Source organism: Paroedura picta, chromosome 5, assembly GCF_049243985.1.
Source record: "Paroedura picta isolate Pp20150507F chromosome 5, Ppicta_v3.0, whole genome shotgun sequence".
Taxonomy (NCBI): domain Eukaryota; kingdom Metazoa; phylum Chordata; class Lepidosauria; order Squamata; family Gekkonidae; genus Paroedura; species Paroedura picta.
In genome coordinates, this window is record NC_135373.1 from 123228601 (window position 1) to 123256317 (window position 27717).

General features: G+C 48.9%; 1 protein-coding gene across 7 annotated transcripts in view; it reads left to right on the forward strand.

Annotated features, from left to right (window-relative positions):
• PRKCQ (protein kinase C theta) overlaps positions 1-27717 on the forward strand; it is a 50922-nt gene that overhangs the window by 6532 nt on the left and 16673 nt on the right. For 5 of the 7 annotated variants that reach the window (XR_013231435.1, XR_013231434.1, XM_077340316.1 and 2 more), the window contains exons 2-7: positions 7691-7819; positions 16165-16364; positions 23367-23427; positions 24465-24627; positions 26469-26500; positions 27129-27214. Coding sequence is in view for 5 of the 7 variants with exons in the window: in XM_077340313.1 (XP_077196428.1) it covers positions 7691-7819; positions 16165-16364; positions 23367-23427; positions 24465-24627; positions 26469-26500; positions 27129-27214 (671 nt within the window). In the remaining 2 variants the exon portion in view is untranslated. Of the gene's footprint in view, positions 1-2751; positions 3814-6729; positions 7442-7690; positions 7820-16164; positions 16365-23366; positions 23428-24464; positions 24628-26468; positions 26501-27128; positions 27215-27717 lie in introns of those variants that run through there. The other 2 variants (XM_077340315.1, XM_077340317.1) reach the window with 2 other exon arrangements.

Below are 27717 nucleotides of genomic sequence, written 5' to 3' on the forward strand. Positions count from 1 at the left end.
TCTGGTTTGGGGTTGAAAATAAATTCAGTTGAAGGTTTGCCAACTTTCCCCATTAGACATGTCCTGTTTAATAGCCATTGGCCGTGCCAAATTCGAGAGAAAGGATTCTTTCCTAGCAGGGAGGTAAAGTGAGTGGGGGAAGGGGGGAATGATGTGTTTGAATCTTTCAGACTGAGAATTATTAAAAAGCATTGGAGGCAGAGCCTGTTACACCCAGGAAGACAACGGGCACTAGCGTGCATGCCTGCGCTGAGCCTTCCTAGGTGCTGGCTCTCCTCCTGCTCCCAGTTTGTTCATGAGATCCAGACTCTGAACTTGAGCTGGGTTTGATTCCCCATTTCGCCTCCATGTGCAGCCAGTCCCACCCCTTCTAGGCCCATCACTGGCCATTTTGGGGGGTCAGAACAACAAAACGAAAAAGGGAAACAAATCTCAACCTCACTAGACAAGTTAGGAACCTAAAGGTTGAGCTAGAAGGAATATTGATGACAATAAAGTGCACACATCCAAAATGAAAAATATCAATAAATCATGATAATATACTGTATATTACATCACTCAGTCACGCATGGAACTGAGACCCAACATGTTTCTACCCATCCGGAAGAAGTTCCTGGCAGTTAGAGTGGTTCCTCAGTGGAACAGGCTTCCTCGGGAGGTGGTGGGTTCTCCCTCTTTGGAGATTTTTAAGCAGAGCCTGAATAGCCATCTGACGGAGAGGCTGATTCTGTGAAGGCTCCAGGGGGTGGCAGGTGACAGTGGATGAGGGTTGTGAGTGTCCTGCACAGTGCAGGGGTTGGACTAGATGACCCAGGAGGTCCCTTCCAACTCTATGATTCTAGGTCTTCAGGGATTACAACTATTTTCAAGGCATCGGTTTCCCTGGAGAAACAGCTGCATTGGAAGGCGATCGGTCCTTCTTAGGCCCTGGTGCACACAGCAGCCTGACCAGAGGAGTCAGGCCGCCCACGCAGGCACTGCACCTGCAGCACCATGGAGCGTGGCCAGCTGGCCTCCTCCTCCAACTCTCTGGCAAACAGGAGGTCTCGAAGCAGAATGGCCCATGCCATGAAACATGGCCAGCTGGCCTGTCTCCCCCCCCCCCCCCAATCTGGGTTACAGTCCTGCTGCTAAATGGGACCGACTATCCCTCCTCGCTGCCTTGGTTCTTGTGGCCCTTTCTTGCAGGGCCAGGGGAATGTCGGTCACCACTTTGGGACCTGGAAATGAATTTCTTCCAAGCCAGACTGGCCAGGGATTCTGTTTTTTGGGGGGGGGCATCATCTGGGTGTGGATCTGGGGTCACTGTGGGTGTGCAGGTAGTTGTAAATTTTCTGCCTTCTGCAGGGGGTTGGACTAGATGACCCTGGTGGTCCCTGCACAATTCTGTGATTCTAAGTACCCAAAAGCATCAAGAAAGAGAAGGGGGAGGAGGACCAGGGTGGGGAAGACTGGTGATTGGCCCTCTGGGGGAAAGTGCCCTCACTTTATTGGGTCCATATGAAGGCCAATTTGGACAGGTTTTACCAACTGTGTCATATACACACAACCCGGGTATTATTAGGGCTAAAGGCATTGTTAAAAGGAGGTCAACAATTGTTCAGATTTAGAGTTGCCTGTTCTGGGTTCTGAGATATCTGGAATTATGGGGGGGTGGAGCCTGAGGGGGTGGGGCTTGAGGAGGGGCGGGACTTCCACGGGGTATAATGCCATAGAGCAGAGGGGGCCAAACTGTGACTTTCCAGATGTCCGTGGACTGGCAGGGGCTCATGGTAACTGTAGTCCACGGAGAGAGCCACGGTTTGGCCACCCCTGCCTAAGTCTGCCTTCCCAAGCAGTCCCTGGAGGTCAGTTGTAATCCCAGGAAATCTCCAGTCACCACCTGGAGGCTGGCAACCCTACCAACCACAGTCCTGCCATGCCAGCTGCCATTTGCATTCAGGCTGGCTCTGTCATGCTTCTTCCCCTTTTAGACATGTATTTATAAACTGATTTTTTTTTTTGAAAATACTGCAACTCTCTCACCCGTGGTCGCATGGTCAGCAAATTTTTCACCTACGCCCAGCCTGCCACCTGCCTCCTTATTTGTCCGGGCAACCTTGCCACGTCGATCCACGCCACAGTCACCTCCAGAGTGGGCTACTGCAATTCGCTTTTCGTGGGGCTACCGTTGAAAGCGCTTTGGGAACTGCACGTGGTCCAAAATGCAGCTGCTGAGTTGCTGGCTGGAACATCACAGTCAGTTCATATTAGAAGAATCATAGAATCATAGAACCATAGAGTTGGAAGGGGCCATACAGGCCATAGAATCATAGAATCCTAGAGTTGGAAGGGGCCACACAGGCCATAGAATCATAGAATCCTAGAGTTGGAAGGGGCCATACAGGCCATAGAATTATAGAATCCTAGAGTTGGAAGGGGCCACACAGGCCATAGAATCATAGAATCCTAGAGTTGGAAGGGGCCATACAGGCCATCTAGTCCAACCCCCTGCTCAACGCAGGATCAGCCCAAAGCATCCTAAAGCATCCAAGAAAAGTGTGCATCCAATCTTTGCTTGAAGACTGCCAGTGAGGGGGAGCTCGCCACCTCCTTAGGCAGCCTATTCCACTGCTGAACTACTCTAACTGTGAAAAAATTTTTCCTGATATTGAGCCTATATCGTTGTACTTGAAGTTTAAACCCATTACTGCGTGTCCTTTCCTCTGCAGCCAATGGGAACAGGATCCTGCCCTCCTCCAAATGACAACCTTTCAAATACTTAAAGAGTATTACTCCAATAAGTCTCTGGATCCCATTCAAGGTGTTGGTGCTAACTTCCAAAACCTTCATACCTACAGGACCGTCTCTCCTGGCCCCAGGACAGCTCAGTTAGCTGCCGTCAGGGGAAGGGCCTTCTCAGTGGCGGCCCCAATGCTGTGAAATGTAGCCTCAGATGATGCCCATTCCCTCCTGGACTTTAGTTTCCGCAGGCAAAGCTGAATTCTTTCGGTTGGCTTTTGGAGGGTAACCACCCATTTGGGCTGTTTTAATAGCAGTATGGAAATAGCCAAGTATCCTAATATTTTAAGGTTAATCTTTTATAATATTTGTTTTTAATGCTGTTTTTACCTTCTTGGTTTTACTGTCGTAAGTCGCCATGAGACTCTTCAGCCTGAGGGGCAAATAAAAAAAATATAATACAATAAATAAATCGAAACAAGGCCTTTGTTTGTGCAAAATTCTCCCCTGGACGTTTTTTGTACCTCTTTGGGACTATCTTCCAGTCCAGACTGGTCAGGGATTCTGGTTTTAGGAGGGGGCATCATCTGAGCAGGGAATTGGGTCACTGTGGGTGGGCAAGTAGTTGTGAATTTCCTGCATGGAGCAATGGGTTGGACTAGATGACCCTGGAGGTCCCTTCCAACTCTACGATTCTAAGTGTTGCGGGCATGAACCTGCTGTGCTTTTTTGCAGAGACCATTTGAGAGTGAAGCCTGGTTGTTTTCTCACCAGTTCTGAGCGAGCCACGATGAATACTAATGAGGGAATGCTAGATGCTGGGCATGCAACATAATCCTGCAGGTTCTGACCGGAGCCGTTTTTAATTAGAGGATGGAGGAGTTGAACGCTGGCCTCGTTTCATTCCTAGGAGGCTGGGTGGTGTGCTTAGTTCCTGAAAACAGAGAGGGAAGGTTCTGGCTCAAAACAGGAAAGATCCAATACCTGATCTGGCACATAGGGATGCCAGCCTCCTGGTGGGACCTGGGGATTTCCAGCTTAACTCCAGATGACAGAGATAAATTCCCCTGAAGAAAATGGATGATTTAGAGGGTGAGCTCTTTGCTATTGCACCCCACTGAGTTCCTTGTCCTCTCCCGGTTCTGCCCCCCCCCAAATCTCCAGGGGTTTCCTGTCCTGGAGCTGGCAACCTTACCCCCATCATGTACTTGTGGCAGGGAGGGACCTGGTAATTCTCTCTGGAACTCCTGCTGCCAAAATATTTGGATTGTCTGGTGGGCGGCAGATCAAATGCCATTGATTCTAGGCAGAATGATGGGATGCTTAGAACACAATAACGGCCATAAAACAAGTGGCCTGTGATGACCATCATAAAATAATGTAAAGACTTTCAATAATAATGACAAAATATTTAAAAGCTTAGGGCCTGCATGGAATTGCTAGGAGAGATTGCAAATGGGGCTGAATTGGGGTCTATGTGGCTACAGAGGCCAGGACTGGAGTTCATTTCATCTCTTTACTGTGAGCCCAGAATGATGGTCCAAAGAGGCAAAAACGGAACCAAAGAAACTCACAACCAACCCCAATTTAGATACAAAAGCCCCACAATAGATCTTGCTGCCACTGCATGCTATTGGCCAGTTTCATCTTGAAACTGACTGGATCCAGCAGAGGGGATCTAGCCACGCATTGGTCAATTACAGGGTAGGCTTCTGATCCTACCAACATCCAGGTGGGACCTGAAGACCAGGGCCCATTATGCGCACATTGGATAATGCACTTTCAGAGTTATTTTTCATCTGGATTGTCCAGATTGTCCTGTGCGGAACAGGATAATCTACTCCTAAAGTCCACAACACCTTTAAAACCACCAAAGTTTAATTCTTGGTATAAACTTGCATGCATGCCCAGAATTAAACTTTGTTGGGCTTTTGAACCATTTCTAGATTCAGCCCCAAGTACTAGAACCGCTGGGAGGTAAACGTCCTTGGTAGGGTACTTGTTACATTTTATAACTCAGTTATTCCTTTCCATCTCATTTTACCTATCTATATAGTCAATATATAAGATAGGACTCCACTTTCTTCTGAAGTTTGATGTTAGTTTGTCGTGCATCAGATATGTAAGTTTTGCCATTGTTGCATATTCAGCCATCTTGTGAGATCAGTTCACAAGCGTTTTTTTCCATCTTGATGCTTATAGAATCCTTGCAGCTGTTACCCTATACTTAACAAGTTCCCTGTATATTCTAATGTTACTTGGCACCATCTTTAATAACAAACATTTGACATCTAATATAAATTAATTTTCATTATATTTTGCAACTCATTTTAATCCAATATTTCCTTGCCTTCTGACAAGTCCGCCACATATGGTAAAATGATGCCTTTATAGCCTGACATTTCCAGGTAGCATTTCTTGCCACTTCAAGCTCTGTCCATGAAACATTCAATACACTCTTGTTATTCCAGTGAAGCAGCAACTTTCAAATGCTCAAACTCGTCTAAGTTAGACGGCTTGTGTTTTGAACTCTCACACATGGGGTCAGGGCCGGATGTGCCCCTCTGACTCAGTGGTTTTCTGTTCATGGCAACAAAAGCAGCACCTGCATTGGCTTCTTCCTGCAGAGAAAGAAATGCTACAGAAGTGACATAAAAAAATATCTTTTCAACAGACAGAAGAGCGGTGGGGCCCGTAATCCTTTCCATAGTCTGTATATCAGTGCAGAAAATCAATATGCCAGCTCTCCAAAGGTCTGCCTGAGGAAGCACACAAATAAGACGATACAATTATTGAGGAAGATCAAGATGGGTCGCCATGTTAGTCTTCTGCCTTCAACAGTACGAAGGAGCAAGAGTCCAGGAGCACTTTAAAGACGAACCCAATTTTGGGGCAGGGGAGAAGCTTTCACGAAGCACAGTTCACTTCTTTGGATGCAGCTAGAATGAGTGTTAAATCCGTGGGTTCAAGGAAAGCTCCCCCTCAGTGGCAGTCTTCAAGCAGCAGCTGGACAGATTCTTCTCCTGGATGCTTTAGGCTGATCCTGTATTGAGCAGGGGGTGGGAGTAGATGGCCTTCATGGCCCCTTCCCATTCTAGGATGCTATAGGTCTAGATGAGCAGTGGGGTGGGCTGCCTCAGGAGGTGGGGAGCTCCCCCTCACTGGCCGTCTTCAAGCAGCAGCTGGACAGATCCTTATCCTGGATGCTTGAGGCTGATCCTGCATTGAGCAGGAGGTGGGACTAGATGGCCTGTATGGCTTTTGTCAGACAAAGTATTTTAGACCTAGAAAGGCAACATGACCTAAACAGAACTAGAAGACATCTAAGTCGTAGGGAAAAGCTAAACAGGGTTGTTCCCATGGCCTATGTAAATAATTTAGAGAATCCGGATTTCCAAAGAGCTTTCACCCTCTGCTGTATTAGAGGGTAAACAAAGGAGGCTGCCATGAAAGAATCATTTATGTTTATGCAAAGTTGGAAATCTTGGCTGCAGTTCATGTAATTTCAGGATGTCCACTATATATACGATTTTGTGAATTTCGTACAGATTGTATATGTTAAGAAATGCCCAGGAAAGATAGCATGTTTTATTTAGTTAGAATGCTAGAGGAAAGGAATCCAGAAATCCCTGGCCCAAGGGAAGTGTGTCTGGCCTCAACCATGGCCAGGGCCTTTTGGGTCCTGACCCCAACCTGGTGGAGTGAGCTCCCGGGAGAACTGAGGGCCCTGACAGAGCTGTCAAAGTTCCTCAGGGCCTGTAAAATGGAGCTCTTGCTCCAGGTCTTTGGTTGAGGTCAGAGTCAAGAAGATCGAGGGCCCCTCCTCAAGCAGTGCCAGAACATCAGCAAACCCCATACTCTGAGGTGGACAGTTGCCTGGGACAGTTGGCTGGGGGGGGGGGGATATTGCTACTTGTCTCTTGTGGGTTGTACAGTTTTAAGGGGGGGGGGTTAATGTATACTGTTGTAACCTGTTACAAGTTGTTGTGAAGAGCGCCAGGATAAAAACTGCAGAATGAATGAATGAATGAATGAATGAATGAATGAATGAATGAATGAATGAATGAATGAATGAATGAATGAATGAATCACAGCTGACGTGGCTTAGTTTGGCTGCCTGGCAATGAAGCTTTGGAAAGAAGGGCTAAAACACATTTCTGCTGATTGTACCTAGCAGGGCCGGTTTATCCATTTGCCACGGGCCCCGCACTTCCAGGAGCCCTCCACGGTACCTCTTCCCCACCATGGATCAGGGCCATAGCCTCACTTCTCCCCCTTTTCCCTCTTTAAGGACACTCAGAGTGACACCCCTTTCCACTCCCGTCTCCCCCCATCTGGGTACTCCCACCGAAAAAGTACTCTACTTAGGGCCCTGTAAATCCTTACACTGGCTCTGGAGCTACAGGCCCCAGACATCCTTCAACCACTCCTGGTGTCTAGCGAATAACATATTTTATATATTTTAATGAATGGCATTTGACCGATTTCTGCAATTTCAGGCTTCTTGGCAGCGTTTTGCCGCGAGCCAGAAGTGACTCGGCTTTTCTCCTTCCCTTTCTGAGCCGCTGCTGACTCTGGGGTTGAATTTTGTGTGTCAAAGTTCCCCAAGGCACGGCCTTCCCCCTCCTGTCCTGGCCGATATCTCATTTCACGCCTTCTGCAGCCATCCGTTTCTCCCAGAGCCCAGTCGATGCGGTTTGCTTCCTGGCCGCGGCCCCTGGTGAGTGCAGGAGCCCGCGGCCATGTGGCTGAGCCGACAAATCAAGCGACGCGGCTGGCCCGCAGCCCGGCAGCCGTGTGGCCAACTTACGCTAACTCAGCAGGTGGAGGGGGGGACGGAGAGAGGGGGAAGTCCTGTCGGGAGGGATAGAGGGAGGTGGCTGAATTCTCAGGCCTGCCAGGGGCGATAAAAACAAAGCTGGGCCTTTTGAGAACATGACCGACACCGTCCCCTTTCTGCCCCACACAGAGCCGCCGACCATGTCCCCCTTCCTCCGGATCGGCTTGTCGAACTACGACAGCGGCCCCTACCTGCCTTCCCAAGGGGACGTGATTGAGCCCTACTGCGCCGTGATGGTCAAGGAAGCAGTGGAAGCCGGTAAGCGGACCTGAGCATGCATGCGCTCCTGGGCATGGGCGCGAGCCAGCTAGATTCACAGCGGCGAGGAAGGGATGCAGGTCGAAGCAGATTGTAATAGAGCTCTGGCAGTGCATGACGCTGAGTTAGGGGTGGGTTTTTTTCCCTCCTCATGGTTCCTTTCAAAGGAAAGATCACAGGGTGTGGTTACAGTGGAGAAGCGATAGGGTTGTGAGTGTCCTGCACAGTGCACGGGGCTGGACTAGATGACCCAGGAGGTCCCTTCCAACTCTATGATTCTTTATTCCGTCTCAACATCCGGAAGAAGTTCCTGACAGAGCGGTTCCTCAGTGGAACAGGCTTCCTCGGGAGGTGGTGGGTTCTCCATCTTTGGAGATTTTGAAACAGAGGCTGGAGAGCCATCTGAGGGAGAGGCTGATTCTGTGAAGGTTCAAGGGGGTGGCAGGTGACAGTGGAGGAGCGAGAGGGTTGTGAGTGTCCTGCACAGTGCAGGGGGTTGGACTAGATCACCCAGGAGGTCCCTTCCAACTCTATGATTCTATGTGAACTGGCCAGGAGGAAAGGAGCATAAAGTGTTTTCCTCTTGAATTGTCAAAGGTTTCACCACCAGAATCCATTTGCTGTGGTGAGTTTTCTCTACACTCCCCACTTTGGCACAGAGAGATTCCATCTTGCCATGTCCAACCTCTGAAAATGTTGGCCACCACTACTGGCAAGACTTTCAGGGACTCAAACTCTCAGGCCATGACCACACAGCCCGGAAAACCCACAAAAACCAGTATTTCCCCCTTTTGTCCTGCTTTATTTTGCCTTTCCCGGGCTATTTTTCTTTCACCCGTGGAGAGAAGATTTGAGCTCTCCATATTTTGCCTATTATTCCCTCCCACTGGAAGTAGAGGTGCCAGATCTAGCCTGGCAGGCAGCTGGAGACAGCGGCAGCAGCATGATGTCACTTCCAGGAAAACCCAGAAGTGATGTCACTCCTCTAGGAAAAAAACATTGATTTTCTAGTGATTCCTAGAGAGGACCGATACCATGTCCAGGTTGCTCTGGAAGTGCTGTCACGCCATAGGCTGGACCCCACCTCTCCCCCCCCCCCCAGGCCTAGCATCGCCCCTAGTTTTAACACTGCTGGAACAGGAGAGTGGAAGAACCAGGGGTCTAGTAATTGTTGTGGTTGCCGTCTTGCCATTTTAAATTGTTGTTTTTTTATTGTTCTTTCTATCAGCAAGACGATAATCTCGTCATCTTATGTTTTTACCCAGCTTTGTGAACTGCCACAAGCTGGCTGTCCCCGGAGTTTGGCTTTTTTGAAAGCAAGGTTAAAACAAGGAATGTCTCCTAATGCGGACATGGCCAGAGGTGGAAGTGAGGTGCCTCCTCACTAGTCCTTAGAGTTACCAAGCAACCAAGTGGGCCTGGCCCAGTGGCTGACACCACTTTGGGCTGATCCTGTGTTGAGCAGGGGGTGGGACTAGATGGCCTGTATGGCCCCTTCCAACTCTAGGATTCTAGGATTCTAGGATTCACACAAGTGGACCACAGTTTTCCTGCGGTAGATGTTTCCCGGAGGGGGGAGACCTAAATAGAAAGGGACAGATAAATATAGGTTGGCTTTTGGCTGGAAGAGAAGGGGAAGAGGCTACACGGGCTTGGAGAAAGGGGAAGGGGAAATACGGGTAAAGGAGGAAATGGGACGCCTCCCACGAGTCCTTGCCTGTCTCCGTATTAATAACTAAATGAGCTAAACAGCCAAGCTGGATAAAGCCAGTCGGTGATTGGAGCTGTGAGAGGGCAAGACAGAACTTTCTACCAACCTGAAATATGCCCTGAGTTATAATCTAAACAAATAAATTGGGGAGGCACGTGTAAAAACCCCTGAATCCGGGATTTCGAAGGAGCGATAGAGGCCATCTAGTCCAACCCCCTGCTCAATGCAGGATCAGCCTCAAGCATCCAGGAGAAGGATCTGTCCAGCCACTGTTTGAAGACTGCCAGTGAGGGGGAGCTCCCCACCTCCTTAGGAAGCCCATCCCACTTCTGGATTAGAAGAAGAAGAATAGTTGATTCTTATATGCCACTTTCTCTACCAGAAGGAGTCTCAAAGCGACTTCCAATCACCTTCCCTTTCCTCTTCCCTCCACAGACACCCCATGAGTTGAGTGAGGCTGAGAGAGCCCTGATATTACTGCTCAGTTAGAACAGCTTTATCAGTTCTATGGCTAGCCCAAGGTTACCCAGCTGGCTGCATGTGGGGGAGCAGGAAACAAATCCGCACACCTAACCACAACACCAAGCTGGCTCTGATGGTGAAAAAGTTTTTCCCGATATCAAACTGATATTGGTCTACGCATCATTTAAACCCATTACTGCAGGTCCTCTCCTCTGCTACCAACAAGAACCACTCCCTGTCCTCCTCCAAGTGACAACCTTTCAGATCCTTCAAGAGAGCCACCCTGTCCCCTCTTCACCTCCTCTTCCTCAGGCCAAACATTCCGGAGTCCCTCAGCCTTTCCTCCTAGGGTGTGGTCCCCAAGCCTTGGATCATCCTTGTCTCTTTACTCTACATACTCTCAAATTCATCCATGCTCTTTTTAAAGTGAGGCCTCCAGAACAGCGCACAGTACTCTAGGTGTGGTCTGACCAATGCTGTATACGGCGGGACTACGAAATCTTACCATTTTGATAAATGGCGTGCTGTAGCTTTAAGAAACAGAAATCCCCTGTGGGTGTTGCTAGGCAACCACAACAGTTCCAAGGCTTGGCTTCTGAGTAAAAAGCAGGGGGAGGAGCAAGGTTCTTTCCAGGGTTGCTTCGGCCTTTGAGGGATGACTCATCTGAGCCGAGATTGACAGCAACCACTGGGTCACCTGATACCACCAGACTTGCATAACTCACCTAGGCCTAGCAGCAGCAGTTAGAACAGGGGTGGCCATACTGTGGATCTCCAGATGCCCATGGACTACAGTTACCATGAGCCCCTGCCACCATGCTGGGATTGCAGTCCATGGATATTTAGAGATCCACAGTTTGGTCACCCCTGAGTTAGAGCTTCAGTCTAAGGTGGAGGGGTGTCAGACAATCCCAGATATAAGTAGGGTGGCCAGGTCCACTGGTCCAGGGGTGGTCCCCCACTTTCTGATGCACCTTGGCCACCCCAACCTACCCCAAACCAGAAGAATGTCACATTTTAATGCATCATGCTGACATCACCTGGAAGGGGAGATGACTCTCTGGTTTGGGGGCAAACCTCTATGGTTAGAAGCAAATTCTACCATGGAGTTCTGCCCAAAAGCCAGAGCGTCCCCCTGTTCCCCACCCCCCAATGACTTGGGCATGCCAACGTCACTTCTGGGGGACATGAATGTGATGCTTGAAACAGTTCTGTGGAGGCTGTTCCTGAGCTGGCTACTGCTACGGAACGTGATTGTGCCCTTGGGTTGCCAATCTCCAGGTAGTGCCTGGAGATCTCCCGGGAAAGCAAGTGATCAATTCCCCTGGAGAAAATGGCCGCCTTGGAAGGTGGACTCTATGGCCCTGTACCCCACTGAAGTCCCTCTCCAAACCCCACCCACTTCAGGCTCCGCCCCCTCTGCACATCCCCAGGTATTTCCCAACTCAAAGCTGGCAACCCTAACTTCCCCCTATGTCAGGGGTGGCCAGACGGGTGGCACAGCTGGCAGGGGCTCATGGGAATTGTAGTTCATGGACATCTGTGGAGAACCACAGTCTGGCCACCCCTGCCCTGTGTGAATGTAGTCATTTTGGGCCCCAAATGAGATGGGATGTTGTCCTCATAGGTCCTGAAAATATGCCCCTTCATTCCTTTCTGAACACTAAAATGGCTTTGCCTCCCCCCTCGCAGATGTGGCCCCGATCCTGATTCAAAGTGACCGTGTCACCTTTAGCTAGGCCAGTGGTTCTCAACCTGGGGGTCGGGACCCCTTTGGGGGTTGAACGACCCTTTCTCAGGGGTTGTGGCAGGGCAAGCAGCTTGGCCGGGGGGGGGGCACCATCCACACAACAGCCTTGTAGGGTAGATCGAGTTAGAGCATTCGTCTGTCTGGAGCAGCGGAAAAGAGCGAGATCAGCACGGTGGGACAAGAGGCAGAACTGAACTGAGAAACAAAAACAAATTTATATGCAATCATGAACCATGGATCTTCACACCGTTGGTCAGTTTGGGTTTAATTTCTGCAAAAGAACACTTGCATAATTTGATGGTTGGGGGTCACCACACCATGAAGAACGGTATTAAAGGGTCGCGGAATTAGGAAGGTTGAGAACCACTGAGCCAGGCCCTTTTCCTTGAGAGGCTGCGGCGGACGATGTGCTACGTTTCTCCCCCTGGTGTTGTTGGCTTCCTAAAACACAAATAACAAAAGTGCCATCCGAAAGGTCCATCGAGCTAAAAATAAGTGCCCGGTGGACGCAGGGAAGCATTCAGTCATGGCAGGGAAAGGTCAGGGAACGCTGCGCATTTCACACGCTCGCCCACGTCCCCGTCGTGTCTTGTTAGGAAAATAGCCAGAGGACTGGAGGGGTGACGTGGGCTTTGTGGAGGGTGCGCAGCATCGCTCACATTCTCCACAGTGGCCTGGAAAATTCCTGGGCCTTTGGGGGCAGTGTCCCCGTGCCCTCTTGTAACACGGAACTACAAAGTCTTGCGCTTTCCAGGGCAAATTGGCAAACCAGCTCCGCAGGTTTCGTTCGAAGCACAGGCATTTTGGAAAACCTCCTGGCGGCCGGTGGTATAAAAGCCGGCAGGTGGGTAGAAATTCTGAAACTGCCTTCTGAAAACTGCTGAATGCTGTGAAGTACAAAACCCTTGCCTTTCAAGCCCACCTGGGCCCAAACAGACCACCTGGATCTTTATCCTCTCACCTTTGTGGCATTCCCTGACGAAAGCGCTATAGCTGCCTAAGGAGGTGGGGAGCTCCCCCTTACTGGTGGTCTTCAAGCAGCAGCTGGACAGATCCTTCTCCTGGATGCTGGAGGCTGATCCTGCCTTGAACCAGGGGGTGGGACTAGATGGCCTGTGTGGCCCCTTCCCACTCTAGGATTAAATGATTCATCAGTGATGTCATCTGGCCATGCCTCCCTGCCATGTCCCCAGAAGTTACATGTCACCCGAAGTGGCATCAGCACCCACCTTAGCAGGGAGGCTCAAGGAGAACTGGGGGAGGAGGACACAGTTTAAGGCAGAAGTAGGTGTGCAGGCTCTGGCTTCTTCCAGGTGCAGAAACCACGAGAGAACTCATGCTTGAGGGGAGGGGGTGGAGAGCAGTGGAGAGAAGCAGAGTCCGGTTCCCTAGCTTGTGGCTGAGTACATTAAGACAGGAGGGGAAATACTGTGGACCCCCTCTGGAATTCTCATGGACTCCTCTGGGACCGCAGCCCCTTGGTTGGGAATCCCAAACCCAAAGGGAAAATATTCAACTACCTATAGAAGAAAGAAACAACAGATTCTGTGTTCAGTTTTGGGCACCCCAGTTGAAGAGGGATGTAGAGAAACTGGAGCGTGTCCAGAGGAGGGCAACAAAGAGGGTGCGGGGTTTGGAGACCAAGACGTATGGAGAAAGGTTGGGGGAGCTTGGTCTGTTTAGCCTGGAGAGGAGACGACTGAGAGGGGATCTGATAACCATCTTCAAGTATTTAAAAGGGTGCCATATAGAGGATGGAGCAGAGTTGTTCTCTCTTGCCCCAGAGGGACAGACCAGAACGAATGGGATGAAATTAATTCAAAAGAAATTCTGTCTCAACATCTGGAAGAAGGTCCTGACAGTCAGAGCGGTTTCTCAGTGGAACAGGATTCCTCGGGAGGTGGTGGGTTCTCCACCTTTGGAGATTTTTAAACAGAGGCTTGAAAGCCATCTATGATTCTATGATTTTACATACAATGGATATAAATCAACTTACTTATCCGTTCCACCATGCTCATAGCAACAACAAAAATTTGACGTCCCACTTTTGTCTGTAATCTCATCTTCTTCCCGTTAATCTTCAAAACCGTGCGCCATCCCTTCCCTTTTGTTCGTCTCATGAAAATGCAGCAGTTGTCTTTTCTGAATGTCACCCGTCTTTAAGAGGGCCACAAAACACATGTTGATTTTTTTGGGGGGGGTCAAGAGGGCTCTTGTTACCTTGTGAAGTCTGCAAATAGTAGGTGGAAATCAGTCAGTCATGCTTGACTGACGATGGGAAATGGCGCATGACTCAGTGGGGGAGCCCCTGTTTTGCGTGCCGCATGACCCGGGTTCTGTAGCCCCATGGCGAGGCACAGACAGCTCAGCTCTGGATGGACTCAAAGGCCTAGACAGTAAAAGGCTACATCAAGCTAGCACCTGTCACAGCAGACGTCAAGTGAGGATCATGTGGGTGAACAGGGATGTGGAAACTGCCCTAGAATGGGCTCAGCGCTTGCCCAAGGAGGGAGGAAGTGTGGTTGCCACGGCTTAGCTTGTGTCGTCTGGCTTGCGGTGGCAGTTCCTGGCGTGGCTCCAACACTACGACATCTCTTCCAGAAGCAACATCATTGTGTTTGGGTGACACGCTAGGATCTCCTGAAGCTCTGGGTTTGCAATAGAGTGTTGATGTAATCCTAGAGCTTTGGCCAATGGGATGATGTCACTTCTGGTAGGCGCAGGAAGTGATGTCACCGCATCGGAATGACACCAATTCCTGCCCCTTTTGCGATACTAAAGTTGTGGCAGAGAACTGAAGCGGCCAATGGGAGGCATCCCACTGGAATTTGAGACTTGGACACCCTTAGGGATGCCAACCTCCAGGCAGGATCAGGGGTTCCCCCAGAATTACAGCTCCAGGCTACAGAGATCTGTTTTTCCTGGAGAAAATAGCAGCTTCGGAAGATGGGCTCTATGTAACCCACTGAGGTCCCTCCTTTCCCGAAACATCACTCTGTCCAGGCTTCACATTAGGGGTCGCCAACCTCCAGGTGGGACCTGGGGATCCCCCAGAATTACAGCACAATTCCAGACAGCAGAGATCATTTCCTTGGAGAAAACTGAAGCTTTGAAGGATGGACTCCATGGCCTGGCCTCCTCACACTCCATTCCCAAATCTCCAGGTGGTTGCCAATCTGGAGTTGGCAACTGGTCTCCAGCGGGAACCAGGCCCTCTGAGCCACCCGACTTCTGCACCTCCATTATTCCAATGAAAGGGCCTTTGCATTTTTGATACGTGATTTAGATCGTAAGTCTGCTCAGTTCGTCCAGTTGTGAGTCCTTTGTGTTTGTTGCTCTCTGCATGTTGAGGGCTACTTGTTACATTATCCACTGAGGGTCCTTGATGGCTGCTTCTCCCCAAAAAGCTCTTTAAATAGCAAACGACGACACTATTACGTACGTTCCAGTGCATTAAAACCAATAACACTGATTAAAATATTGACTTGTATCCTGAGGTCGTTTTCCATCACTGACAGGATGTTTCAGATAACGGAGGGGGTGATTTCCACTGGTTTTTCCCCCCACGTACTGTAGACCCCCTCTCTAGTGTTTGAGGAGGTCCCCGTGAATTGTGCGAGTAGCATTTCAGGAGGTGTGGTGAGCTACAACAGTGGTGGGAGATAGGAATGTCCCATTCAGTGTGTCCCCATCACAGATCTTGTTAGATACAAGCCACTACCACTAAACCTAGGGTTGCCAGCCTGAGAGATCTGCAGATCCGGACTGGGAGATCTCCTGAAATTACCAGTGGTCTCCAGACAACAGAGATCAACAGAGATTTCTGAGAGTAGCTGTGTTGGTCTGTGGTAGATTTGTGCCTGGTCATACCATAGAGCAGGGGTAGTCAAACTGCGGCCCTCCAGATGTCCATGGACTACAATTCCCAGAAGCTTCTGGGAATTGTGGTCCATGGACATCTGGAGGGCCGCAGTTTGACTACCCCTGCCATAGAGAATAATATTTGGGGGATTTTAAGCCCAAGGGAACCCAGCTTGTTGCATGTGGAGGAGCGAGGAATCAAACCCTACTCTCCAGATTAAAGGCTGCCACTCTTAATCACCACATCTATTATTACTATTATACTTGGGGAGAGGAAAGGAAAGGTGAATGTAAGCCGCTTTGAGGCTCTTTCTGATAGAGTAAAGTGCCATATAAGATCCTCCTCCTCCTCCTCCTCCTCCTCCTCCTCCTCCTCCTCCTCCTCCTCCTCCTCCTCCTTCTTCTTCTTCTTCTTCTTCTTCTTCTTCTTCTTCTTCTTCTTCTTCTTCATAGAATCATAGAATTGGAAGGTTCCTCCAGGGTCACCTAGTCCAACCGTCTGCAGAATGCTGGAATAATAACATCATAATAATATTACAATAGCAACATTTTTGATCCTAGAGAATGGCCAAGGGTACCTTCAGAAGAAGCCCACCATGTACCCCCCTTGGAACAGCACTTTCGATGCACACATCCACAAGGGTCGGGTCATGCACATCATCGTGAAGGACAAGAGCGCCGAGATGGTCTCCGAGACGACGGTCGAACTCAACACGGTGGCGGAGAAGTGTAAAAAGAATAACGGGAAGACGGAAATCTGGGTAAGCGTTGGAGCCGTGAAACTAGGGTTGCCAAACTGTTTTCAGACTCTGATTATCTATAGAATCCTGACGTAGTATGATGGGCACAGTCAGGAAATGGCTGCTGCAGGAGGAGGGGCCAGACAGAAAATGGCTGCCAAAGGAGGAGGAGCCAGCCAAGAAATGGTTGCCACAGCTCACCTTCAACTGCACCTTGTGTTGTGATGCCAGCGGCTGCCAAAGAGATGTTTAGAAAAGTCTGCCCACAGCCAGTCAAATCTCCAGCAGCCAATCAGACACCTCTCCAGAAATAAACACACCCACTTGATCCCAGCACCCTTCAAAAAAGAACAGAAAAGGTTCTATCCCTGGACTACAATTATGTCCCTGGACTACAATTATGTTGGCAGGGATACAAAGTGCGGGCAGGGGCTCATGGTAATTGTAGTCCATGGACATTTGGAGAGACACAGTCTCCCCACAAAAGACACCCTGTGAGATAGGTGGAGTGGAGAGAGCTCTAAGAGAACTGTGCCTAGCCCAAGGTACCCCATTGGCTGCATGTGGAGAAGGAATGGGGAATGAAACCCGGTTGTCCAGATTAGAAGCCGCCGCTCTTAACCACTACGCCAAGCTGGTTCTCTTTCAATTTCTCTACTGATACAGGTCCTCACAAGGCACCAAGGCCTATTCTGCACACAATAGATAATGCACTTTCAATGCACTTTAGAGGTGCCAAAGCACATTGAAAGTGCATTATCCTATGTGTGCGGAATGGGCCCAAGTCTCCCATTCCACCCTTTAACTTTGAGGATTATAAGAGGCCTGTCGTCTGAGAAGCCCATGTAGTCACCCCTGCAAGACGAAATGTGTCTGTTACTAGACAAAACCCACAAACCCTTGGGAGGGATCAGAGGTGCTTTTCCTCACACGTGTGTGGAACCCTTGCTCCTTTTCTTAGAGTAGCAAAACAGTCTGAGGATGATCCCAGATGAAATTATGAACGTGATGTACCACGAGGCAAAATTACAGTTGGTTTTTTTTGGGGGGGGGATGAGGAACAGGTCGAGGTTGCTGTAAAAGCGGTTTGCAGTTCTCCAAGTAGGCAATGCATCATGTTCATAGTGATCGATCCTGCAAAACTGAAACCCCTGGCTTCCATAACAGGGTGAGAGATGATGCTGTAATGGCTTTTGCTAAGAAAGAACTGTCCATTGGGAGTATGAGATAATAACGGACCCGGGGAATTGAATGATGGAATGCCCCAGTGGGGAAGTTTCTTCCCAAATTCATCGAGAAATATAATACGTCAATGGAGTGTTCTGTGTTGATCCCAGCATGGTTTTGCTGAATGCTGCCAGACATGCATACTGTTTTCCCGCTACTGGCCTAATAAGATAATCAGGGGGCCTGAAATGTGCTGAATCTCACAGATGGCTAAATTGATTTTTGAAAACTCATGGTTAGACAAAGGACTCGGATCCTCACGAGCCCATAAAACAGTTGGCAGAGTTTGAGAATGTAGAGCGAGCCGAGCACCGGGAGGCTTCAAGAATAAAATCGGTTTTATTCAGGAGAGAAACAACTATGTAGAGAAGGAGGAGAGGAGAGACCTAACTATCTAGCTAGCTGTTGTTTGCAGTCATTCCGTCTGTTCAGCACCTGTTTTGGAGGCAAGCGGGGAAGTGTGCTCAAACAGCAGGTCACTGGAGGAGATAATTTGAAAATCATTCTATCTGTGCTAAATATACATCCTGTCTAATGCCCCCTGCAGGGCACCCTTTATATTCTGCTCAGTTATGCACGCTGCAGATCTTGCAGTGGAGTGCAGAATCAAACCCGGCTCGCCAGATTAGAAGTCCACACTCCTAACCACTGCACCAAGCGAAACCATGTGTGAGAAACAAGAAGGCCATTTTATCTATAGGAGAGACATGCAGAGACATGTTTCTCCATGGAAGGCCATGTGTAGAGAGGGATAGGACAAAGTGGACAGCGGAAAGCTCCCTGGATATGACAGAAAGAGGCATCCCATTTAAGAAGATAGAATCATAGAATCATAGAATCATAGAGTTGGAAGGGGCCATACAGGCCATCTAGTCCAACCCCCTGCTCAATGCAGGATCAGCCCAAAGCATCCTAAAGCATCCAAGAAAAGTGTGTATCCAACCTTTGCTTGAAGACTTCCAGTGAGGGGGCACTCACCACCTCCTTAGGCAGCCTATTCCACTGCTGAACAACTCTGACTGAGAAAAACTTTTTCCTGATATCTAGCCTATATCGTTGTACTTGAAGTTTAAACCCATTACTGCGTGTCCTCTCCTCTGCAGCCAGCAGAAACAGCATCCTGCCCTCCTCCAAGTGACAACCTTTCAAATACTTAAAGAGGGCTATCATGTCCCCTCTCAACCTCCTTTTCTCCAGGCTGAACATTCCCAAGTCCCTCAACCTATCTTCATAGGGCTTGGTCCCTTGGCCCCAGATCATCTTTGTCGCTCTCCTCTGTACCCTTTCAATTTTATCGATGTCCTTCTTGAAGTGAGGCCTCCAGAACTGCACACAGTACTCCAGGTGTGGTCTGACCAGTGCCGTATACAATGGGACTATGACATCTTGTGATTTTGATGTGATGCCTCTGTTGATACAGCCCAAAATGGCATTTGCCTTTTTTACCGCTGCATCACACTGCCTGCTCATGTTTAGTTTACAATCCACAAGTACCCCAAGGTCTCGTTCACACACAGTGCTACCTAGAAGCGTATCCCCCATCCAGTAGGCATGCTTTTCATTTTTCTGACCCAGATGCAGAACTTTACACTTATCTTTATTAAATTGCATCTTGTTCTCATTTGCCCATTTTTCCATTGTGTTCAGATCTCGTTGAACTCTGTCTCTATCTTCCGGAGTATTTGCCAGTCCTCCCAATTTGGTGTCATCTGCAAACTTGATGAGTAGTCCCTCCACCCCCTCATCTAGATCATTAATAAATATGTTAAAAAGTACCGGGCCGAGCACCGAACCCTGAGGTACCCCGCTACTCACCTCTCTCCAGTCTGATGAAACACCATTGACAACAACTCTTTGAGTGCGGTTCTCTAACCAATTCCCTATCCACCTAACGATCTGAAAATCCAGATTGCAGTCCTTCAACTTATCCATCAGAACATCATGGGGAACCTTGTCAAAAGCTTTACTAAAATCCAAGTAAATGACATCAACCAAATTTCCCCGATCCAGCAAACCTGTTACTTGGTCAAAAAAGGAAACTAGGTTGGTCTGGCAGGACCTGTTGGAGACAAATCCATGCTGACTTCCTTGGATCACCAAATTGTCCTCCAGATGTTTGCAGATCGCTCCCTTTAATATCTGCTCCATTATCTTCCCCACAACAGAGGTCAGACTCACTGGTCTGTAGTTTCCCGGGTCATCCTTCCTCCCTTTTTTGAAGATTGGAATAACGTTTGCTCTTTTCCAGTCCTCCGGGACATCTCCAGTCCTTAAAGAGGTTCCGAAGATGATGGACAAGGGCTGTGCAAGTTCTCTGGAAAGTTCTTTGAGTACTCTTGGGTGCATTTCATCTGGACCAGGGGATTTGAACTCATCCAGTGCAGCTAAATGCCTCTCGACCACCTCTCTATCCATGTTAACCTGCCACCCAGACACTATCCTTTGGCTACAGCCATCTCTAGATGTGCCTAAACACTTAGACCTGTGGGAAAAAACAGATGTAAAATAGGCACTAAGCCTTTCTGCTTTCTCTGCATCTTTCGTTAGAGTTTGTCCATCCGCACCCAACAGCGGGCCTATTGCCTCCTTTACTTTACGTTTGCTCCTCACGTAACTGAAAAATCTTTTCTTGTTACAATGGGCTTCCCTGGCCAATCTTAGCTCACTCTCAGCTTTGGCCTTTCTGATGATTGATCTACAGTGCCTAGTAACCTGTAGGTACTCTTCTTTAGAGCTCTGTCCTTCCCTCCATTTCCTGAACATTTTCCTTTTCTTTCTTAGTTCCTCTTGAAGTTCTCTGTTCATCCAAATAGGCTTCTTAGAGCTCCTGCAGTGTTTTCGTATTTCTGGAATAGTCATTGATTGAGCATGCAATAGCTCTTGTTTGAGTAGCGCCCACCCTTCACATGCTCCCTTCCCTTCCAGCATTCTTGTCCATGGTATGACACTCATCATGTATCTGAGTTTATTAAAGTTTGCCCTACGAAAATCCAACATCCGCGTCTGGCTACAAGCTTCCTTGGCTCCCCATCTCAAAAGGAATTCTATGAGGACATGGTCACTTCCCCCTAGGGTCCCCACCTCCTTCACCTCATCCACCAACTCTTGCCTGTTGGTCAGTATTAAGTCCAGTATGGCTGAACCTCTTGTGGGTTCATCTACCATTTGATAAATGAAATTGTCAGCCAGGCAGGTCAGAAACTTGCATGACTGAGGACGCTTCGCAGAGTTTGTTTCCCAGCACACATCTGGGAAATTGAAGTCACCCATGATGACAAGGTCCTGCCGTTTGGATATTTTCTCAAGCTGCTCACAAAGTGCAGCATCCACATCCTCTCGTTGGTCAGGCGGTCGGTAGCAGACACCAACCACCACACTGTTTGTTTTCCCCTCGCTTATTTTCACCCAGATGCTTTCCACTGTAGATATGCTCTCCTTCACTAGAATTTCCTGACAGGTAAGCCCTTTCCTCACATACAGTGCCACTCCTCCACCTCTTCGATCTATTCTGTTTTTTCTGAACAGTTCATATCCATCCACCATTACATTCCAGTCATGAGAATCATTCCACCAAGTTTCTGTGATGCCTACTAGATCATACCTTTCCATCAGCATGAGAAGTTCCAGCTCTTCCTTTTTATTGCCCATGCTTCGGGCGTTAGTATAAAGACATCTGAATCCTTTTACTTTTGGTTCCCTATGAGCTGGCCTTGCCGGTTGGGCTGCCTCCGATAGTTTTCCTTCCATACACTCCCTATGTTGATCGTCTCCTTCCCCTAGTGGCTTTAGTTTAAAGCTCTCCTGATGAATCTCCCCAGGTTCCTGCCAAACACATTCTTCCCCAGTTTTGATAAGTGCAGTCCATCAGGTGCTAGTAGGCCTTCCTCAAGAAAGCCTATCCCATGGTCCCAGAAACCAAATCTCTCCTGCCGGCACCAACTACGCAGCCAGTGATTCACCTCCATTATCTTCCTCTCCCGACGCATTCCTCTTCCCTTGACAGGCAAGATTGAAGAGAATACCACTTGTGCCCCCATTTGCTTGAGCTTCCTCCCCAGATCTTGATAGTCTTTTTTAATAGGAGCGATGGTATTCAGGGACATGTCATTCGTCCCCACATGGACCATCACAAATGGGTAGCGATCCGTAGATTTGAGGAGTTTGGGCAGCCTTTCTGAAACATCTTTAATTTTCGCCCCTGGCAAGCAACACACCTCTCGGGTTAGGGGGTCGGGCCCAGCCACGTGGCGATCCATTCCTCTTAGCAGGGAGTCTCCAATTACCAGTACTCTCCTTTTTTTTTTCTTCTCAACTCCATTTCCTTCTGTCCCCGTGGCCTCTTCCCTTTGTCTTAGAGTTTGTTTTGGGACCTCTTCCCTTGTTGACCCTTGCACCTCCTCCCATACACCCATATATGGGAGTGTGAGGTCATTGCCTGTACAGGAGAGACCTCCAGAGACTTGGAAGGCCATGTGGAGTGAAGGAGAGGACAAAGGTTAAGAGAAAAAGAGGCATTCCATTCAGGGACATAACACCTATATATACCTTGAGTGATGTAACCCCTCTCCCCAATGTCCAGGCATGTTCACTCCGACACCCCATCCATGTGATCCACGTGTATTTGCAAGCTTCCTGCTGACCGAAAACTCCACTCCTGGGAAAAGGAGACTTCATCCTTCCCCATCATGTTGCTTTCCCATAACAGTCCCGAAGAATTATTATTTGCCCCCTGGGGGAGGATGTTCTACATGTCCTGGAAGCTGAATTGCCAACTTTCAAGTTGGGTCTGAAGTCTTCCTAGAGGATGGCCAAACTATGGCTCTCCAGATATTCATGGACTGCAGGGTTGGCAGAGCCGGGCAACTGGCAAGAAGGTTGTACTTGAGGAGGGCAGCAGTGGGAGGGCTTCTGGGTTTAATCTGGTCCTGGTGGTGAGCCTCCCGTTGGCACCTGGGGCTTGACCACTGTGAGTGTTAGACTGATGGGCCATTGGCCTGATCCAACATGGTTTCTCTCATATTCTTATGGCCCTGCTGGTGGACCTCCTGAGGGCACCTGGATTTTGGCCAATGTGAGACACAGAGTGTTGGACTGGATGGGCCATTGGCTTGATCCAACATGGCTTCTCTCATGTTCTTATGGCCCTGCTGGTGGACCTCCTGGGGGCACCTGGGTTTTGACCACTGTGAGACACAGAGTGTTGAACTGGATGGGCCATTGGCCTGATCCAACATGGCTTCTCTTATGTTCTCATGGCCCCATTAGTGGACCTCCCTGATGGCACCTTGATTTTGGCCACTGTGTGACATAGTGTTGGACTGGAGGGGCCATTGGCCTGATCCCACATGGCTTCTCATGTTCTTAGGCTTAAGTGGTTAAGAGTGATAGCCTCAAATCTGAAGAGCCGGGTTTGATTCCCCAGTCCTCCCCATGCTGTCAGCTGAGTGGCCTTGGACTAGTCACTGTTCTCTCAGAGCTCTCTCAGCCTCACCTCCCTCACAGGGTGCCTTGGGGTAGACAATTGTCAGCTGCTTTGAGACTCCTTTGAGTAGTAAATATTTGGGTACAAAAAATAAATGCTGCTGCTTCTTCCCAAATGGTAAACTCAGTGTAATGCTCGGGGGGCCGGGGGGCCGGGGGATGTGTCTTTCCTTTGCATCACCCCTGAGATCATTAATAGGTTTTTCCTTTGCTGACTCTTCCCAAAAGGATCATTTGCTGATTGTGTCAAAATCACTCTTGCTTTTTTTCTTCTTTCTTCTTTAAAAAAAATACCCTCTCTTTTCCCTTTTTTAGCTAGAACTGACACCCCAGGGGAGGATGTTAATGAATGCAAAATATTTCCTGGAAACCAGAGGCAAGTAACGCTACTGCCAATTTCTCTGCTTGACGTGAGTCCTGGAGCCTGCCCTTCCCCATCTCCCAGGCTTGGGTTGAGCCAGACCCATCCCTTAGGGCAGGGATCCTCAACCTGTGGTCGTCCAGATGTTCATGGACTACAATTCCCATGAGCCCCTGCCAGCAAATGCTGGCAGGGGCTCATGGGAATTGTAGTCCATGAACATCTGGACGACCACAGGTTGAGGATCCCTGCCTTAGGGGAGCATAAAATCAATCCAGATTGGGAAGGACTTTGACAGTACCCTTGGCCCAGGAGGGATGGCGAGCTCCAAGCATTGGCTGGACAAGCCCTTGTCAGGGATGACTTAGGCTGATCCTGCACGGAGCTGTCGGGTTGCCAACTCTTGGTCGGGAACCACCTGGAGATTTGGGGGGAGGGGGTGGACCCCGAGGACAGCAAGGTTTGGAGAGGGACTTCAATGGGGTACAATACCATTCGGATCCAGCATTCAAAGTAGCCATTTTCTCCCTGCCTGGGTGGTAGGTGACGCTGAGAGAGCTCTGAGAGAACCGTGACTGGCCCATGGTCACCCAGCTGGCTGCATGTGGAAGAGGAGAAGGGAATCCAACCCGGCGCCACGGATTAGAGGCTGCCAGTGTTAACTACTACACCAAGCTGGCTCTCGTAATGCCCCGTTTAGAATGGTTGTGTGAAAATCTCCAGGATAGTCCAACAGGAGTCTACCACCTAGACCAGGGGTGGCCAAACGGTGGCTCTCCAGAGGTCCATGGACTACAATTCCCATGAGCACCTGCCAACAGGCGCTCATGGGAATTGTAGTCCACTGACCTCTGGAGAGCCACCGTTTGGCTGCCCCTGACCTAGACCCTCAGATGATATCACTCAGCCCCGAGACCTTTTTAGGAAGTGTTCCTAATGACTGGCAGAGCATGTACAGTTTTTAAAAATTTAAATAGTGTTATTTTGGTCTAGGCGCGACCGCAGGATTTCTTCACCCAGCCCTGACTTTGCTCTCTTTGCGTTCATTCCAGACGCTCCCAAATTCATTGATTGCGAAAAGGAAGGCTTTTTCTCTCTGCACCAGCGCCGAGGAGCCATCAAGCAAGCCAAGATCCACAACGTCAAATGTCATGAGTTCACGGCCACCTTCTTCCCGCAACCCACGTTCTGCTCCGTCTGTCATGAGTTTGTCTGGTAAGGTCTTGGGGGGGAGGAGTTTCTCTCGGCCTGCTGTCCGTTCACCCAGGGTGGCTCTAGCTAGTCACATCTGATCAAATCTTGGAAGCTAAGCAGGGTCAGTTCTAGTTAGGACCTGGATGAGAGACCACCAAGGAAGGCCAAGGCCGCGATGGAGAGGCAGGGCATGAGTGATTGGGATGTGAGTGTCCTGCATAGTGCAGGGGGTTGGACTAGATGACCCATGAGGTCCCTTCCAACTCTATTATTCTATGAGAAGCTACCTCTGACTGTCTCTTGCCTTGAAAGGACCTACAGTGTGGCCATGAGTCAGCTACAACTCAGCAGCATGTTCTACCACCACCAGAAAGTGGTAGCAGCAACAAGCAGAGACAGCATCAGGAGGGGATTAGAGAAATCTGTGGAGCAGAGTCTGTGAATGGCTATCAGACACAAGGTGTGGATGGAGCACTCTGGGGCAGTGATGCTCTGTATTCTTGGGGCCATTCTGCACCCTATAGATATAGTGAAATACTCACCTTATGCAGACGCTATAGTTTTGGTGTTTTGCATGACATCGCCAACATCCATTGTCCAAGCAGCAAACCGGTAGCTACATCCTCCATTGTAAAGCGTTAGCTGGGGAATCGCATAAAATGAATTCCCGCAACTAAAAAGCGCAAGGTAGAGGAGAGCAACCCGCAGGCCTTAGCAGCACGCTAAGGAAATGTGTGGAGCTGAAGAAGCACTATCTCCACCTCCAATTCCCGCCCTCATACCCACCTCCCTCTCCCTTCTCCCGGGGATGGGTTTTGTTTTTGTTTCTAAAGCATACTGCCTGGAGCAACGAATAGGCAATAAATGGTGCAGGCAAAGCAAAAAAAAAAATTTCCCCAGTTAAAACACAAAGCATGCCTCTCTAAAGTCCACCCCAACCCCCCCAAAATTGGGAGTGAGATTAATTGTTAAAAGATTCAAGGCTCGTTATTCCATAAGGGATGTCTTTATAAAAAGCACTATGCATCTATGATTAGATGCATAGGTGTTTCAATAGAGAAGTTTTACTAGCTGCCATCGCGGGCCCTTTAAAACATGGAGAAAGGTGATTGACTGCCTGGCTTGATTGACAGGTGGTGGAGAGGCGCATGTAAAGCATGTTGCTCTCTTCCACCATTTCAAGCAGAGTGTAAGAAGCGCAAGAAGGTAGCAGATGAAAGCAAGAGAGCCAGAAGGTGAGGAATAGCCGGAGGCATGTTTTTTTGTAGCATTACGCCATTTTGCTGGCAAAACATTATTTTTTTCAATGTGCGGAACTGCCCTAGGTGCTTGGGGGCCAACAGTGGGAGAGCTTTTGGAGTTCTGGCCCCACTGGTAGACCGGACCTCTTGATAGCACCTGGGTTTTGACCACTTTGTAACATAGAGTATGGGACTGGATGGGCCATTGACTTGATCCAGTATGGCTTCACTTATGTTCTTATGGCCTGATCCAACATGGCTTCCCTTACGTAATTACGGCCCTACTGGTGGACCTCCTGATGACCCCCTGGGTTTTGGCCACTGTGCGACACAGAGTGTTAGACTGGATGGGCCATTGGCCTGATCCAACATGGCTTCCCTTATGTTCTTATGGCCCTGCTGGTGAACTGATAACACCTGGATTCTGGCCACCATGTGGCACAGACTGGATGGGCCATTGCTCAGATCCAACATGGCTTCTCTCATGTTCTTATTACGGAAAAGAAAACGAGGACATTTTCCACTGGATTCTTCAGGGTCCTAAAGCCTTATTCCTCTTAAATATATATGACTGACAGATCCTATACAGTTCTAATGCTTTTCCCTCCCTTTTCATTCCAGGGGTCTTAACAAGCAAGGCTACCAGTGCAGGCGTAAGTTTCCATTACATTATATTTGTAATTAGTACATAATGGCCTTATTGAGTATTGCTTGATTATTTTTATTGTTATTAATTTTATTATTTACTATAGTCGATCTTGCACGTTACTTAGGGAGAGAAGAAAAGGGGTTTTGCCCACTAGGTTTCTGCTCTGGTTCATCATCTTAACTATATTGCTTTTTTCCTCCCTTTTACACACAGTATGCTGATATTTTTGCAGCTCAGATATAGCTGATTGCACATTCCCTAGGAGCCAAGTTATTCTGCATTAGCAGTAGAAAAGAGTAACACTCCAGTAACACCTAGAATCATAGAATCATAGAATCCTAGAGTTGGAAGGGGCCATACAGGCCATCTAGTCCAACCCCCTGTTCAACGCAGGATCAGCCCTAAGCATCCTAAAGCATCCAAGAAAAAACTAACCTAAAAGACTAACTAAAGTAGTGGATAGAAAGTGCATTATTTAGCGTGCGTGAAAGTGCCCACAAGAAAACCCATTGGCAGAGTGCATGAAAGTGCATTATTTAGGACATGTGACAGCGCAGTTTGTATCCCCGCTCCTGCCTTGCTTGAAATGGTCATCCTCAATTGACCGCCGGGGGCTTTCTCCCTTTCCCCAGAATGCAATGCTGCCATTCACAAGAAGTGCATCGATAAAGTCATTGCGAAGTGCACAGGGTCGGCGATCAACAGCAGAGAAACCATGGTAAGTTTCTGACTGACGCAAAGCCTCAGGTATCATGGGAGGCAGCCGATCAATACAGTATTTTTAATTAATTTAATTAATTAAGGCCCCAGGTTCAATCCCCGGCATCTCCGGTTGAGAGGACCAGGCAGCAGGTGATGGGAAAAACCTCGGCCTGAGACCCTGGAGAGCGACTGCCTGTCTGAGTAGACAATATTGATCGTGACAGACCAAGGGTCTGATTCAGTAGACGGCAGGGGAGGAGCCATGGCTCAGTGACAGGGCAGCTGCTTGGCTTGCAGGAAGTACCAGGTTCAATCCCCGGCATCTCCAGTTAAAAAGGGACTAATCCCTGGGTGATGGGAAAGACCTCGGCCTGAGACCCTGGAGAGCAGCTGCCAATCTGAGTAGGCAATTCCGACCTTGACGGCCCAAGGATCTAATTCAATATCAGGTAGTTTTATGACGTGGGGAGGGACTGTAGCTCAGTGGCAGAGCCTCTGATTTGCATTTAGAAGGTCCCA